This window comes from Neophocaena asiaeorientalis, unplaced genomic scaffold (assembly GCF_003031525.2).
Source record: "Neophocaena asiaeorientalis asiaeorientalis breed wild unplaced genomic scaffold, Neophocaena_asiaeorientalis_V1.1 scaffold123, whole genome shotgun sequence".
Lineage (NCBI taxonomy): Eukaryota > Metazoa > Chordata > Mammalia > Artiodactyla > Phocoenidae > Neophocaena > Neophocaena asiaeorientalis.
In genome coordinates this window covers 4,436,970-4,452,835 of record NW_020173666.1, presented here as the reverse complement: position 1 = coordinate 4,452,835, position 15,866 = coordinate 4,436,970, and the positions used below count along the sequence as shown (strand labels likewise).

Here is a 15,866-nt window from a genome sequence, read left to right as displayed (position 1 = left end):
CGCAGGCTCAGTAGTTGTGGCGCACGGGCTTAGTTGCTCCACGGCATGTGGGATCTTCCTGGACCAGGGCTCGAACCTGTGTCCCCTGCATTAGCAGGCGGATTCTCAACCACTGCGCCACCAGGGAAGCCCCAAAAGGAATTATTAATAAAAGAATTATCTGTTCCGAGTTACTAATTTTCTCATCTCTACTCGAAGTAGATTTATGGAAAATCACAAAATAAATAAGGATTCAATTGAATCAGTAGTTTTCAAACATTTTTTTAAAGGCAGAGGTACTGTTACTCAGAAAAGATCCACGTAGTCCCCTAATACATAAAAGATGCTTAAAAAGGAGCTGGTCCAGGGCTTCCCTGGTGGTGCTGTGGTTGAGAGTCCACATGCCGATGCAGGGGACACGGGTTCGTGCCCCAGTCCGGGAAGATCCCACATGCCGCGGAGCGGCTGGGCCCGTGAGCCATGGCTGCTGAGCCTGCGCGTCCGGAGCCTGTGCTCCGCAACGGGAGAGGCCACAACAGTGAGAGGCCCGCGTACCGCAAAAAAATAAAAAAAGGAGCTGGTCCAGATAAGGTCCAGATAAGGAACCATGTTGAGCCTTTTCTTCTGCCTCTCATTCCTAAAATGGTCTTAAGGTCACCACAATGAAACAGAACAACTTGAGAAGCACTGAACCAAAATGAACCCAAGACCTATATAGCAAATTTAAATTAATAAATGCAGAAGTTTTGGTAAGATACTTTCTAGTAAATGTACAACATGGAAATACCAGCACACATATAGATTATATAGACCTAAACTCTGTATTACTGTTTATCACATGGAACTTCAAATGCTCCACTAATCATACACATAAGAGTCTTTATGAAACAGCCAAATGAATTTCAATGCACCTGAGAGAAGAGTTGTGTCTTCCTTGGTTAACTTGGTAAAATCATGAAAAATGGTGATTTCAAAGAGGTCTTAGCAACATGGAAGAACTATAATAAAATGTTAAGTAAAAAAGCAAGAATTACATTGCTGATGTAAAAATGCCCAGAAAAACACGGAACGGAGACTTGCTAAAACACCAATATGGTTATTGCTAGGTGAGAAATTAGGGTGGTTTCTTGTTTCTTTAAATTTTATTTTGTTTAAAACAAAAAGAAGAAAACAAAGAAGGAAGGAGACAAGGAAAGAACTAGCCTAGACCTCCTCCTTTGGGCTGAGAGTCATTAAAAATGTAGTGCATACCGGCCAACAGTAAAAACATCCTTTCCCCTTAAGCTAAAAAAAATTAAAATTCAAATGCAATCTTTTAATGAATACAAAAATTTGATCATTATCGCCCCAACTAACACTCATTCAGTCTGACAGCCACAGACCTGGGTTAATCCTTTCGGGATCTGAATTTTTTATCTCAAACTAGTGCAGCAGCCTGCAGAGTAATAACGCACGCGCAACCGTGAGAGGGCTGACGGAGGGGATGCTGGACCAGAAGCAGCCCGGCTGGGCAGGAACACATTCCCAGTGCCCCACTCACCACATCCAGGTCCTGGGAAACCCGCCGTTTCCGCAGCTCCTCCATCCTCTCGCACACGTCGGAGAAACACGTATTGTAATAATCTGCATACTGTTGCGCCAGGTCATCGATGTTTCCCAGGGAGCCGTCCTGAGGGTGAGGAGGGCAGGGGGACGAAACGGGAAGAGAACAAAGGCGATCAGTCCACCTGCAAACGCCCCACACCATCTAGTCTTCCTCTGTGCAGCACTTATACTAATAACAGCTGGCATTTTTTCAGTGGTGGACGTGTGCCAGGCTAAATTTTACATGCGACATCACCTAATGCTGAGGACAGCCCTGGGACACAGGACCTATTGTCCTCAGTGTGTACAGATGGACAAACATCTACACACTCAAAAAAGCTGAGTGACAGCCCAAGGATTGCACGGCTACCAAGCAAAGAAGCCGGGCCTCCAACTCAGGACTGTCTGATGCCAAAGCCACGGTTTTAACCCACATCCCTGCCTGCCTTGCAGGGCCAAGAAACCCCTGGGAAAGCCACTGTGTCGGTGCGAGGCACCCTAAAGCCCAGTCGGTGGCTGCATCAGAACCTCTGCGGAAGCGTTTGAGAAACCCAGATGCCAGGACACCACTCCTGGGAATTCTGATGGGAAGCTGAGAATTCAGAAGCCAACAGGGGATGCTGCATCTGGGACACACCTGAACCATGCCTCCCATGAGACCCTCAGAAAAGTGGGAACTCTTATTCCCTACATCATTCAAGTACAGAAGCAAGAGAACAAATTCAGCTAAATAAATAAGGAAACATATCTGTCTCTCCACTGAGGGACGGGCCCGGAAGCTGCTCTGGAGCCCACACTCCCGAGTTCACATCCAGCTCTGCGGCCACTGCTGGTTCGGCAGCCTTAAGCATGTTTCCTAATCTCTGGCAACGCTGGGATACCTCCCCGTGAGGAGTGATGAAGTAACGTGACACACTCAGAGCTTGGTCCTTCACAGTCCTCCTGGCACACAGTAAGTGCTCAATTTACTTAGCTAATAATAGTCACTACAAATAATGTTTCAGATTGTAGTCTTCCTTTAGGGGAACGGATTCCTAAATTCATGTTTGAACACATACACAGAGGATGACAGCAATGCTGTATACATTTGTAGGTTATGTCATTTTGTCTATTCATTCCTTCAGAGAAGCATCTCCCCTGCCCCTTTTCACCTCCCAACAAGGTCTTTCTTTGGTATGAATAAAAGACCCTACCAAGATAACCAAGGAAAATGATTTTACCAAGATAACCAAGGAAAACACAACTCTTAAGACAACCGAAAAAGTACACACACATTTTCCCTGTGACAGACCACTGGTCAGCCCTGTCTCATAGTTAATGCCAGCACACCACCCTTGGTGCACATGTCTAAGACTGCAAAGCACACTTAGACGCAGACAGGCTTTGGGAATTAAGAGATCTTCAGTGCTGGTGCTGAAATCTCTTCAGAATAGTCATCATGATCTCAAAGTCTGCAAACATCAAGTGTCAATCAAAACTGAAGATGAAACACCAATGAATGTTGAATTCTCATGCTTTAGATGTACTTCCTTTTTAGAGTTTTTGCTTCTCTGCTATTTATACCGTACTGTTTCATTTAAATTTCCTTCACGCTAACTTCCTTTGTGCTACTGAAATAAAATTACAGTATATACAACAACAAAAAAAGAGTTCTTCAAAAGCCTTTCTGCTGGGACTTCCCTGGCAGAGTGGCACAGTGGTTAAGAATCTGCCTGCCAATGCAGGCGACACGGGTTCGAGCCCTGGTCCGGGAAGATCCCACCTGCTGCAGAGCAACTAAGCCCACGCGCTGCAACTACTGAAGCCCGCACGCCCAGAGCCCGTGCTCCACCATAAGAGAAGTCACCGCAATGAGAAGCCCCTGCACCGCAATGAAGAGTAGCCCCCGCTCACCACAAGTAGAGAAAGGCCGCATGCAGCAGTGAAGACCCAATGCAGCCTAATTAATTAATTAATTAATTTTTAAAAAGGCTTTCTGCTAAAGATCTCAAGGCCCTGGTCAGGATACGTGGGTCAGAGCAAGTGACCATCTCTATCCCACTTCTGCATTCACCAATTTCACAAAACTGACCAAGTGGGGAAACAGAATTGAAAGAAATGATTTTTTTTAGAAAAGATTCTTCCTTTGTTACCAATAAAGTGTTCTATGCTTGAGGTAATTGCCTCAAAGTCCCCAGTACAGAGCTAGGGATGGGAAGCTCTTTACAAGAACAGTAAGATGTTTGAACGTGTCTGGGCAAAAGTCAGTCCCTCCCCTCTGAGACAACAGGCTGGATGGACACAGTAGAGGTGGCAGGAGCTTACCCTCCCCCCAAAAAGGTTTGTCACGTTTCCGGTAGGGAAAATAAGAAGGAGTCAAATGGAAGTCTGCTGCCAGCCTCCGAGGAAACGCACAGAGGAGATCAGCCTACCAGTCTTTGCTTTACTGCCTTTGGTAGAGGTGAGGCTCCCGACAAATTGCATCATGAGTCGGATTATGATCCTGAGGTCTGCCCTGACTCGTCTCAACTCAACAGCACATGCCCCACGGGCCACAACATGAAAATCTACAACCTCCTGACCGGTCTTCTTGTCTCCTTCCCCATTTGGCCTCACCTGCCTTGGATCCAGTCACCAAAGTGACCTTGCAAAACAGAGATCAGACCGGGTCTCTCTCCCCTAAGAATGATCCGTGCCACACACATCACACATTCTACAAATAAACCCCAAACTTACCAGCCCGGGTGGAGAAAGGGGCTGAGGCCTGCCGACGGGGAAGACCAGAGGAGCGAGAGAAGATGGGCAGCCCCTACAGTGGCCGCTCCCCCAGCCCCCGTGCCACCCCCAACACCAAGAGAAAGTACTGGAAGAAACTTTAGGAAAGAGCGAGGGCAGAAGGGCTGCTCCCATGGGAGCATCTGTTCCAGCCAACGACCAGGACTATGACAGCAAAGTGCCCAGCGAGGCAAGGGCTCCAGACCACCGCTGCCTCGGCCACCAACTACTACTTTCTTGGACTAATCAAGGCCACCTGAAAGAATTATAAAAATGATAATTTATACAGCTTTGTTCAAATTGCTTTTTTTCCTTTCTCTCTCCTCTCTCATACATCCTAGACACCTTCAAAGCCAACTGTTCACGTCACTTCTAAAGTTTCTAGGCTTCTGGTCAAACTTTTTTTCCTAATAGTGAAACAGTCTCATTCCCTACCCCTCACTCCCAATCACTCGGAACTCCCCAAATATTTGAGGGCCTGGGAAATATCTGTTGCTCGTGAGGAAGAAAGCAGCTGTTCAACTCAACTCAGGCCAAAGACAGCAAACATTTCACACCCTGCAATAACCACTCCTCACTTGATGCTCCGCAAATAATAATTTAGAACAGGGTGGCACAGCTGCCTCTATGTGTTTTCAAATCACTTTCCAGATGTTCAGTGAGTCCCCATAATTACCACTTTCATCAGTCTTGATCATTTAAAGCCAAGAAAGACAAAATAATTTTTTAAAGCGTGTGTGTGTGTGTTTTTTAAGTACGTCTTGTCTGCTATGCACAGAAAGGAAATTTTTTCCATCCCCATCACATGGAACCAAGGAGCCACATGACTTTCTCTTCAACCACTCCAAATCCATGCTTTTTCAGGACTGTCTGGAGACCCCTGCATCCTTTCTGTCCAACTTGTTCTTACTTGATATAGTACAAACCTCTTCGGTAAAAATATTTACTTCTATTAAAATATTTGCAACATTAGTCTCTAGGGAATTTAAATAATGCAGTTGATGTTTTAATAGCACCACACCTCGCACATCTTTTTTTGGGGATGTGATGTTCATGTCTGACTGAACACCCCACAATGCTAATGCCAAGAGGCATTGATGTTACAAAATAAACTTCGAAATATGCAGTATGACTTTATAAATTTTGATATTTATTATAATAAATACATTAAACTACTTAAATGTTGCGGAGCACAGGCTCCGGACGCGCAGGCTCAGCGGCCATGGCTCACGGGCCTAGCCGCTCCGCGGCATATGGAATCTTCCCGGACCGGGCACGAACCCGCGTCCCCTACATCGGCAGGCGGACTCTCAACCACTGCGCCACCAGGGAAGCCCCCAGATTCCTTTTTAAACTTTTTTTTCTTTTAAGGTGTTAACAGTTTCTACTGTAGAGTGTATTACTTGTCTAATCTGTTTCGTTTCTTATTTTCCCCCTTTGGTTTCGCATGCATTAGGCTGAAACAATATTAGCTCTGTGTTTAGGAACTCAGAAAAATCTTATTTCCTCAGAATAGCCTTTTTAAAATAAATTGTGAAATTCTGTGACGCATAAACTTTTTTACAAGAATTTTCCCATCACTGTCTACCAAAAAAAAAGATGCATGCAAATTCAAGCTCTCTTCCCGTTTCTTATTACAAAACCAGGTCACAGCATTTTTCCATATGACCATCCATTTCACTTAATATGAACTTAATTTAAATCTGGGTCCCACTACCAGCGTCAGCTCAATGGAAGACTAACTTGTATAATTTTCCTATGAAGCCACAGCACACATTTATACCAAACACCCATCTTTTTTATACAACCAACATAAAAATATAGAGATAAGGGGCATTGTACCAAACAGTTCAGATCGGGTGAACTGCTGTTACAATTAAGGACAAAAGAAACAGAGCATTGTTCTCTCAACAATTGATTTAATAGCATGTCTGAATTTTTACCCCAATGTACTTCTGTCTCTGGAAAATGTGAAAACTAAAAGTACTATGAAAACAGAGGCATTTGTATCATTACTTTTTTTGTTTTTGCTCTCTTCTTTCCCCAGATGTCATTTATGCTTTAGAATATCTTGACAAAGTTTAAGGGGAAAAAAAGAAAAAAACTTCTCTGAAAACACCAGGAGACACAATGTAATCTGTACTGCTGTATGCAGATTACATGCAAATGAATGGAAATGAACTCTTGGTCCTGCGATTTTATCTATCTGTAAAGACAGAGCCCTAAGGGAAAACTCAATGTGTTGCTCTGAATCCCCAAAGTTGAGGGGAAGAAAGGGAACAGGACTCCTGGCTCATTTATTTCACACATCTCTACCTTTTCTGTCTATAATAGTAAGTACGTACATGATATATTTTATGAAATATAAATTATATGTTTTATATCCACTGCTCACTATTGTTTGGGAGGGGGATGAAGATATATTCATATATAGAAATACTTGCATCAGCCCCCTACCAGATAAATCCACTAAAAGAAATCACTACAATAAAATAAAGCCTGATTTCTTGAATGACTTCACAATGCGTTCTCACTCTTAATTAGCTTGTGTAAAGATTTTGAGGTGATAAACACTTCCAGCAACCTTTCAGGTGAAGTTGCTACTACCATAAACAAGACTTTAATTCCGGTTTCCTCGTTCAGCCTCACCGAACCGGTGAGATGTCAATGTTTGCACCAGCTCTGTCATCCCATCCTGCCATATCATTCTGGAGAAATTCATTGAATATGTAATAACTGATCTCAAATATATTTTCTCTGAGGTATCTCTCTCAGCATTTCTGCAGATGGTTTGAGCTGAAATACAGTTTGTCTCAGGAAAGTTTTTTACACATAACAACCAAAAACATACACCAGAGGGACAAATTAAGTCATACTGGTGGTGAGAGAGGGCTCTGGGGGCACACCCACATGGCAGGCGGCTGGAGGAGGGCTGATTTCACATCTTCCACTCTCCTCCCTCCAAACCACCGAGAACCTGCCGGAGCCCATGTCTAACTCTTGCTTTGGCAAATATGATCTTGGTGCCCGTGGCCCCCACTATCATGCATCAGTGGTCTCCAGTTAACATAAATCCCTTCCTGAAGCATGAAGAACAGCCTCACAAGCTGCCAGTATTGGCGATCCCCTCCTTCCCAGCACTCTCTCAGCAGCTGCTTCCAAAGGCAGTGGTCTTCAGGGACTTCCCTGGCAGTCCAGTGGTTAAGACTCCGCACTTCCAATGCAGGGGACGTGGGTTCAATCCCTGATCAGGGAACTGGGATCCCTTCCCACATGCCACGGGGCAACTAAGCCCGTGCGCCAACAACTACTGAACTCACGCACCTCAATGAGAGAGCCCGCTGGCCGCAAATTACAGAGCCCAGGCAAATCCACATCTGCTTCTCATCAACTCCAACCTTGATGCCATCGGTGACCTACAAGAGAAGCTGGAGTTCTTCAGATGCCTCAGGACCCCCAGAAGATGACGGAGACCTGGCAGGACCTGGACTCGCTGGGGGTCCGGGCACCACTTCACGCTAGCAAGGTAGATCAGTGACACCACAGGGGAGCCACCACAGTGCCCAGTGCCCTCCACTAATCTTCAGAGTCTGAAAAGTATGGCTACTGCCGATTCACTTCTGACTTCTGGGTTGACACAGTCCTAAGTCATCACACAGTCCTAAGATATTCTGTGACATCTGAGACCAGCATTTGTTTAGACAACATTGCATAGCACAGAAGAGTACAGAACAGAATAGGAAATGCTGGCATACATCCCATGAAGAAACAGGACTGTTTCCTGCAACATTTTTTTCAGTTATGTGTGTGTATAACTGTACCGAATCACAATGTAAAATACATCTTCCAGTGAATCTGTGGCCAAAAGTTTGAAAGTCATTGGTGGAGTCTGTCTCTCGGGCTGCACCCTAGGGGTCCTCCCACTTTCGAGTCCGTTCTAGAGCTCCGTGCACATGGGTCTCCTCGGGACTCTCTCCCTCCTCCTCGGCTTACCCCTAAATGCAGATGCTCCCCAAAGGCTCTCCCTGTGTTCTCTTCTTGTGGTCCCTGCTCTCCTGGGGGAAAGCTCATCTGTGGCTGACCTGATTTAAAGCCACAACAGAAGCATTTTTTTCCTTCTCCTCTTCCACCCTCAGGCTCAGAGCAGCCTGCTTGACCCCAGGATACGAAAAGCCTGAGATCTTTAGCAAAAATGTTATTACCAAAATCTTATGCATGAACTAGTTATCCCTAATTATCTGCTGGGTATGTGCTGGGAAGGGATTTGAACAGCTTGGTTTAAATATGAACAAACTCAGTTTACAGGCCATGGAGAGGAGTAGCTACAACAAAATGGAATGAAAAGGCCTCCTCGTGGGGAAAGCGTGTGCTGGCATATTTCACGTCATGATGATTGTCAGGTGTGATGAACAAAGTGATCAGAGCTATAAAATTATGTTCTTCAATCATCAACACCTAATGGGATACTTCATTAATTCAAATAATACTTACTGAACACCTATGGCATTCCAGGTGCTGTGCTGGGTGCTAAGTATACAATATAAAATCAAGAAACGTGGATGCTAATTATTACTGGACAGAAAAGCCAAGTATGGCTGTATTTTAAGGCAGTCATATAATTAAGTCATGGAAATTTGTTGAAGGGATTTACTAAACCGTGTGCTTAGTATAAGGTCTTTTTGGAATTAAAGGCTTTGAAAGATCCCATTCGCTGGGCTATCGGTGGCTTAAAAAGAACATTTCACAGGAACCTTCAGAACTTGAAAAGCGCAGGGAAAAGACTAGAATGTTGACAGTTGGTTCTAAAAACCTCAAGTGCAGATTCACACTTAAAATGGACAAGAGGATTTAGCAGAGGACAATTTTAGACTCAACTCATTTCTCCTTTCCAAACTGCCTGAGCTTAACCGAATCACAGATTTGGGAAGAACAGCAGAGTGAGCTAGTTGGGTGGGAACGAAGTCAGAATTTCAGACCAGAGTCACAGATTTTGGTGAGTATGACTCACACTTTGCACTTTCTCTGGCTGCCTCTGGCCCATACTCATGAGGATATGGGCATTCGCAGGCATCGCACCAATCAAAATCGGACTGGGGGGAAAACGTGATCTATGATATTCTTAGAAACCTGGAAAAGAATAGATTGATCTTAGAACAATCCTGAAATTTCTGGTTAGGATGTTAATTAAATTTTGCATAACGTTTGAGTTTGCTACATTTTATGAAAATTATATTCTACCCTGGCTTTAGCAGAGAGTCAGGAGGTGTGGTGTACATGGAGTCAGACGTGCACGTGAATCCAGTTCATTTCCGAGGACTGCTCCTGAGGGCAGTGCGACTGTGTTGTTTTTGCTTTTCCTTTAAATTTTTTAAAATTTTTGGTTGCATTGTGTCTTCGTTGCTGCGTGTGGGCTTTCTCTAGTTGCGGCGAGCGGGGGTTACTCTTCGTTGCGGTGTGCGGGCTTCTCATCGTGGTGGCTTCTCTTGTTGCAGAGCATGGGCTCTAGTCACGCGGGCTCAGTAGCTGTGGCTCGCGGGCTCTAGAGCACAGGCTCAGTAGTTGTGGTGCACGGGCTTAGTTGCTCCACAGCATGTGGGATCTTCCCGGACCGGGGCACGAACCCGTGTCCCCTGCACTGGCAGGCGGACTCTCAACCACTGCGCCACCAGGGAAGCCCAGAGTGACTGTTAAGTGAAATGTGGACGTCCTGGTGACCTGATCAAACTGAAGGCATCACGCTTACCACCCACCATTCAGTGTTATAAGTGCTAGTATTGATTAAATTCTTTCTTGGTGATGCTGCCAAAATTCCACATTTTTAAGAACCGGCAGGTAGGGACGTCCTTGGTGGTCCAGTGGGTAAGACTCCATGCTCCCAATGAAGGCAGCCCAGGTTCGATCCCTGGTCGGGGAACTAGATCCCGCATGCGAGCTGCAACTAAGAAGCCCACATGCTGCAACTAAAGATCCCATGTGCCACAACTAAGACCTGGAGCAGCCTAAATAAATAAATATTAAAAAATAAAAGAAAAAGAACTGGCAGGTAATACCTAAAGAGTGTTATCAATAAAAATTCACATGACTTACAAACCTGAGGATACTGAGCACGTGGCCCATTACCGAAAAACTTTGTAGCCCTTAACTTATATTTTGATAACTCTTAAAACTCTTTCTTCATCTCCTTAGCTGTAGACAAATGCCTATGCCTATTCTTCCTACATATTCATATTCCAAACTCTCCATCCCCACCAAACTTTCATTCTGGATTCCAGTAGTCCAGAGATTAGCATCAACCCATTTGATCCGTGCCAACATTCACAGGGTCATTCACTTATCCCCGAAGTTAAGAGATAACTAGGTCTTATAATGTGTCATAAATAAGTGCTAATATAATATTTCTTCTCCAATATCTCTCAATGTCTCAAAATATTTCTCCATCCTAATCCTAGCAGTGTTTCAAGACATCAACCAAGGTTCCCAGCTATTCACCCCCTCTCCAATCCCATCTCATTTACGACCCACTCTATACCCCATGCCCACTGTAACTTTCAAAATATAAATCTTGAAAACTATAAACGTCTCCTAGTGAAGATGTGACAAAGTCAGTCTGCTGCTGACCATACAAAAGTCTTTTCACTTGTACTCTGTCTGCCTTTCTAGACCCCCACCTGTGGCTCCACCTCCCCCATCCATGTACCAGTTTTGGCCAGATCAAACTACAAGCAGCACTACATCATCCCCGCTCCCCCCCATACTATTTCTTCTGCCTGGAACACCCGTCTTTCATGCCACTGACCCTGCAGAGAGCAGCCCATCCTTCGCAACTGCACCTGACCTTCCCACTGCATAAGCATAACTCACACATTCCCCGTGAGGTCTGCGATTTGCTTCAAAGTCATGGGGGGAGGGGAGAGGAGTATAGATGAAACAAGATTAGCCATGATTGATAACTGTAGTGCTGGCATATGGCTGTTCTTTAAAATATTCTCTCTACTTTGGTACGTAGTTGAACTTTTCCATTTCAAGACATTTTTAAAAAGTGACTCTCGCTCATTTACATGGTGGTTGTCCCCAGCACACTTTAAAGTCCTTGAAAGTTGAATCTGGGTCTTATTTTGGCAACCTCAGTCCCTAACACCATGACAACACCTGACACTTGGCAATTACTCGAGAAATATCTATCGAATATACGAATGAATGAAAGAGGGAAGGAAGGAATAAACAAAAGTTAGTAGAATGATCTCTCCCCTTCCTGAGGGTGCCGGATAACGATAACATTCATTCTGTAACTATGCGATGACATTCCATCCACCAAACCAGCATGTCACATATAATGGTGACCTTTCACAGGCTCAGTCTCCCTGCCCCCACCAACCTTACAACAGCAATTCGCTCTAATGGGTAAAACATTCAAACACGGAATATATCACTAGAAACAATGAACTGACTGAGGGTGTGGGAACAATAAAGGTAACTCCTCTGACTCAGGGGATGGCCTAACCTGTTCCCAGAGGAAGAGCTCCTGGGGTTGGCTGATGGATCAGTGCAGAGGTGTGGCAGGACAGGGGCCAAGAGACAGAAGAGAACCTAGGTTTGAAGATTCTTCATGTATAGGAATTAATGATTCCTAATAATCTCCACTTAATGCTGATAATTCTCAACATGTTAAGGGTCATAGATCTTGGAAGAATCCCACGGAAATTTTTTATCCCTAGAAGATTTAGGACAAAATTTCTTGGTGCAATGGGCTTCAAGGTCTAAAGGTTCAAGATTAAAGTCTCACGTTCTTCTCTATCCTGACAGAAAAAGCAATTAAAGTGTTTGGAATTCGTGTAGTATAGGGAACTCTACTCAATGCTCTGTAATGACCTGTATGGGAAAAGACTCTTAAAAAAGAGTGAATATATGTATATGTATAACTGAGTCACTTTGCTGCACACCTGAAACTAACACAACATGGTAAGTCAACTGTACAACAATAAAATTTTTTTAAAAGAGGTGTTTGGAAACAAAGAGAGTGCCTTCCTTAAAAAGGCACTGAACACACCCGGAACTTTTCTGGTTGAATCCTCTGCATTAAGCTCCCGTCAGGGAAACCAGTAGGAAAACACACCTGGAATGCAACTGGCTCGGGTGCTGTAAGAAAGCAAATACCAGAGCAACGCTGTGGCCTCTGAAACATGCATATTCCCTTTTTTTTTTTTTTAACAAATTTATTTATTTTATTTTTATTCTTGGCTGCACTGGGTCTTCGTTGCTGCGCACAGGCTCACTCTAGCTGCCTGGAGAATAAGCCCTGCATATTCCCATTATGGGACTGAGCTATCGTGAGCTGAAGAGATACCTGTTTGTTCCTATTTACTGGAGATGATTTTAGGGTCCTTCGCTCATGTGACACCAACTGAGTGGTTTCTTTCCAAAGTCAGGGAGAAACCAGTTCACCCACTGCCCTGGAAAAACTCCCAGCGGTCCCCAAACAACTCTTCACCACACACCTAGCCCCTTCCCAGAACATTTCCTGACTTAGCTTCTGACATTTGCTCCTCTGACCAGCTCCTTGATCTCCAGGACACACACAATAGCAATCAGGGCACTAAGGACTTCATTGAGGACTCAAAGGCCTGCTTGTGAATGTGAATGTAGGGTGAACACAGAAAATCTGGCTTCGTTCTGTACCACATTCTGACCTTTCACGTATAGGAATAATCAGATTTAAAGACAAAATTACTGCTCTCGTTCCAGGCACATGCGTGAGTATCACTGTATCTACGTATCTGTCCATCTACGAATGTAACCACATAAAATATTACATGACATGACAGCCATACTTTTACTTCAATTTTTGGGGAAGACAAGTTCTTTCTTAACTACATCATTTCCCCTCAAGATGATTTCAATTTTCATCATAAAAGACTTTCATGTTCGCCAAGAATATAATGTGAAAATGCTCTGAAAAAGCATCTTAAGCACATGGATCTGTTCTTACTCTTAGATTAAAAACATCTTGAAAGTTGACAGTGAAGACGATTTGCTTTCTACCGCATTCTATACATGGTTACGATGAAAACTTGACGGGCTTCTTAGGAACTAAGTGAAACAACAACAAAAATCTAAGACGAATTGACACCATTCTAACTAAGCCAATTATCACAAGAATGAAAATATTCAATTTGCTAACAAGCTGAGAACTTACTAACATCACCACTGGCTTTTTCATGACACCCGCAGTTTAAATTTCTAACATACAGTTTTCTTTTTTTTGGCTGCATTGGGTCTTCGTGGCTGCGCCCGGGCTACCTCTAGTTGCGGCAAGCGGGGGCTCCTCTTTGTTGCGGAGCACTGGCTCTAGGCGCACGGGCTTCAGTAGTTGCGACTCGTGGGCTCTAGAGCGCAGGCTCAGTAGTTGTGGCGCACGGGCTTAGTTGTTCCGTGGCATGTGGGATCCTCCTGGAACAGGGCTTGAACCCGTGTCCCCTGTGTTGGCAGGTGGATTCTCAACCACTGCGCCACCAGGGAAGCCCTGATGTATACTTTTTTAAGAGTAATTCCCTTCATCAAAGAATTAACAGTTTTCCTCACACCTGTCAGAATGGCCATCATCAAAAAGAACACAAATAAATGCTGGCGAGGATGTGGAGAAAAAGGAAGCCTCATACACTGCTGGTGGGAAGGTAAACTGGTGCAGCCGCTGTGGAAAACGGTACAGAGGTTCCTTAAAAAATTAAAAGTAGAACTACCCAACAATCTAGCAATTCCACTCCTGGGTATATATCCGAAAGAAACGAAAACACAAATTCGAAAAGATACATGCACCCCAATGTTCATAGCATTATTTACAATTGCCAAGATATGGAAGCAACTTAAGTGTCCATCAACAGATGAATGGATAAAAAAGATGTGTTATATATATACAATGGAATACTAATCAGCCATAAAAAAGAATGAAATAATGCCATTTGCAGCTACATGGATGGGATTAAGACATTACCATACTAAGTGAAGCAAGTCAGAAACAGAAAGACAAATACCATATGATATCACTTATATGTGGAATCTAAACAAATAAAACAAACTAGTGAATATAAGAAAAAAGAAGCAGACTCACAGATATACAGAACAAACCTGTGGTTACCAGTGGGGAGAGGGAAGGGAGGAGGGGCAATACAGGGGTAGGGGATTAAGAGGTACAAACTATTAGGTGTAAAATAAGCTATTAGGTATAAAATAAGCTACAAGGCTATATATTGTACAATATGGGGAATAGAGCCAATATTTTAAAATAACTATAAATTGAGTGTAACATTTAAAAACTGTGAATCACTATTTGTATACCCATAACTTAAATAATATTGTACATCAACTATACTTCAATTTAAAAGAAAGAATTAACATTTTTATCTACTCATCAGCCAAATCTTGTTTCTTGCAATAGCTTTACAGGTCAATGTTTGCTCTGACATAGCCCCCTCCTTCCTATCCATGATCTTGGATTCACAAAGAAACACTCTCACTAAAGGAAATGAATGAGTTAAAACACATCTGCCGCCTGCCTGCCTGCCTATCTGAACCTTTTTATTCTTCTTAATTGCTGCATTAAAAAAGGGCAATTTTACTTTCTTCTCTGTGATATGTATGGGACATTTTTATTTTAATTGTTTGCCACATTGTGGGGGGGGGGGGAGCCTACAAAGAAAATTATATGCACTACTCAGACAGGCTGGGACCTGGGACCTGGGACCCTTTGCTGCAGTGCCTGCACCTAGACAAATGTCTCCTCCAGCAACAAAATACAAATAAACTATAAGGCACTAAAAATAACTGCATGCATGTGCAGTTGGGGCAAATTATGGACAAAAAGATACAAAAAGATGAAAAAGCCCAACTGCCACTTCTGAAGAGCCAGGAGCAAAGGCAGGGGGTCGGGAGCAAAAGCAGAGTACTGGGCATGCCCCCTGCACACAACACCACCAAAGGGGTGGGCAATCCACCAAAGCCCCCCCTCCGGCTGGACCCCTGGACAAACCCCTACCCTAACCCCATGAAAGAAACCAGCTCATCAGGCCCCCCTTCGGGGAGCAAGCCTGCAAGGGAACCTGTTGTTTGTTCTCAGTAAGGGGCCCCAATAAAGCCTTGCCTGTGTGAATTTCTTGTCTGGCCTCTGATCAATTTCTAGCGATTAAAGAGGCCAAGAACCCTGGTTGGTAACCCTATCAGGCCTCTTAAAGGGTTGCCCAGTTTTAAAATGCTGATTTTGTCAGGATGGGCTGTGCTTTTCCGTTCACAAAGCACAGCAATTTAACAGCTGTTTTATTCTGGGAGATCAAAGACTGGGCTGCCTCCTTTCAACCCTGCGCACCCTCAAAACACAGCAGTTGGAGAGACCCTGTTAGAACCTATTCGGATCCTGCCCCTCTGCTCAAAAGCCCTATTCAGGCTCCCCTCTCACTCAGAGTAAAGGCCTCCATCCCCCCATGACCTGAAAGACCCTCCCCATCTGCACCTCCAACCAGCACCTGTCTCCTGCCTCATCTTTTTTTTTTTTTTTTTTT

The 15,866-nt window shown here is 44.1% G+C and overlaps 1 protein-coding gene across 2 annotated transcripts in view; it reads right to left on the bottom strand.

Annotated features, from left to right (window-relative positions):
- SASH1 (SAM and SH3 domain containing 1) overlaps positions 1–15,866 on the bottom strand; it is an 856,260-nt gene that overhangs the window by 146,625 nt on the left and 693,769 nt on the right. For both annotated transcript variants that reach the window (XM_024747973.1, XM_024747972.1), the window contains exon 2: positions 1,520–1,648. In XM_024747973.1, coding sequence (XP_024603741.1) covers positions 1,520–1,564 — 45 coding nt within the window. In that variant the 5' untranslated portion in view covers positions 1,565–1,648. The remainder of the gene's footprint in view (positions 1–1,519; positions 1,649–15,866) is intronic.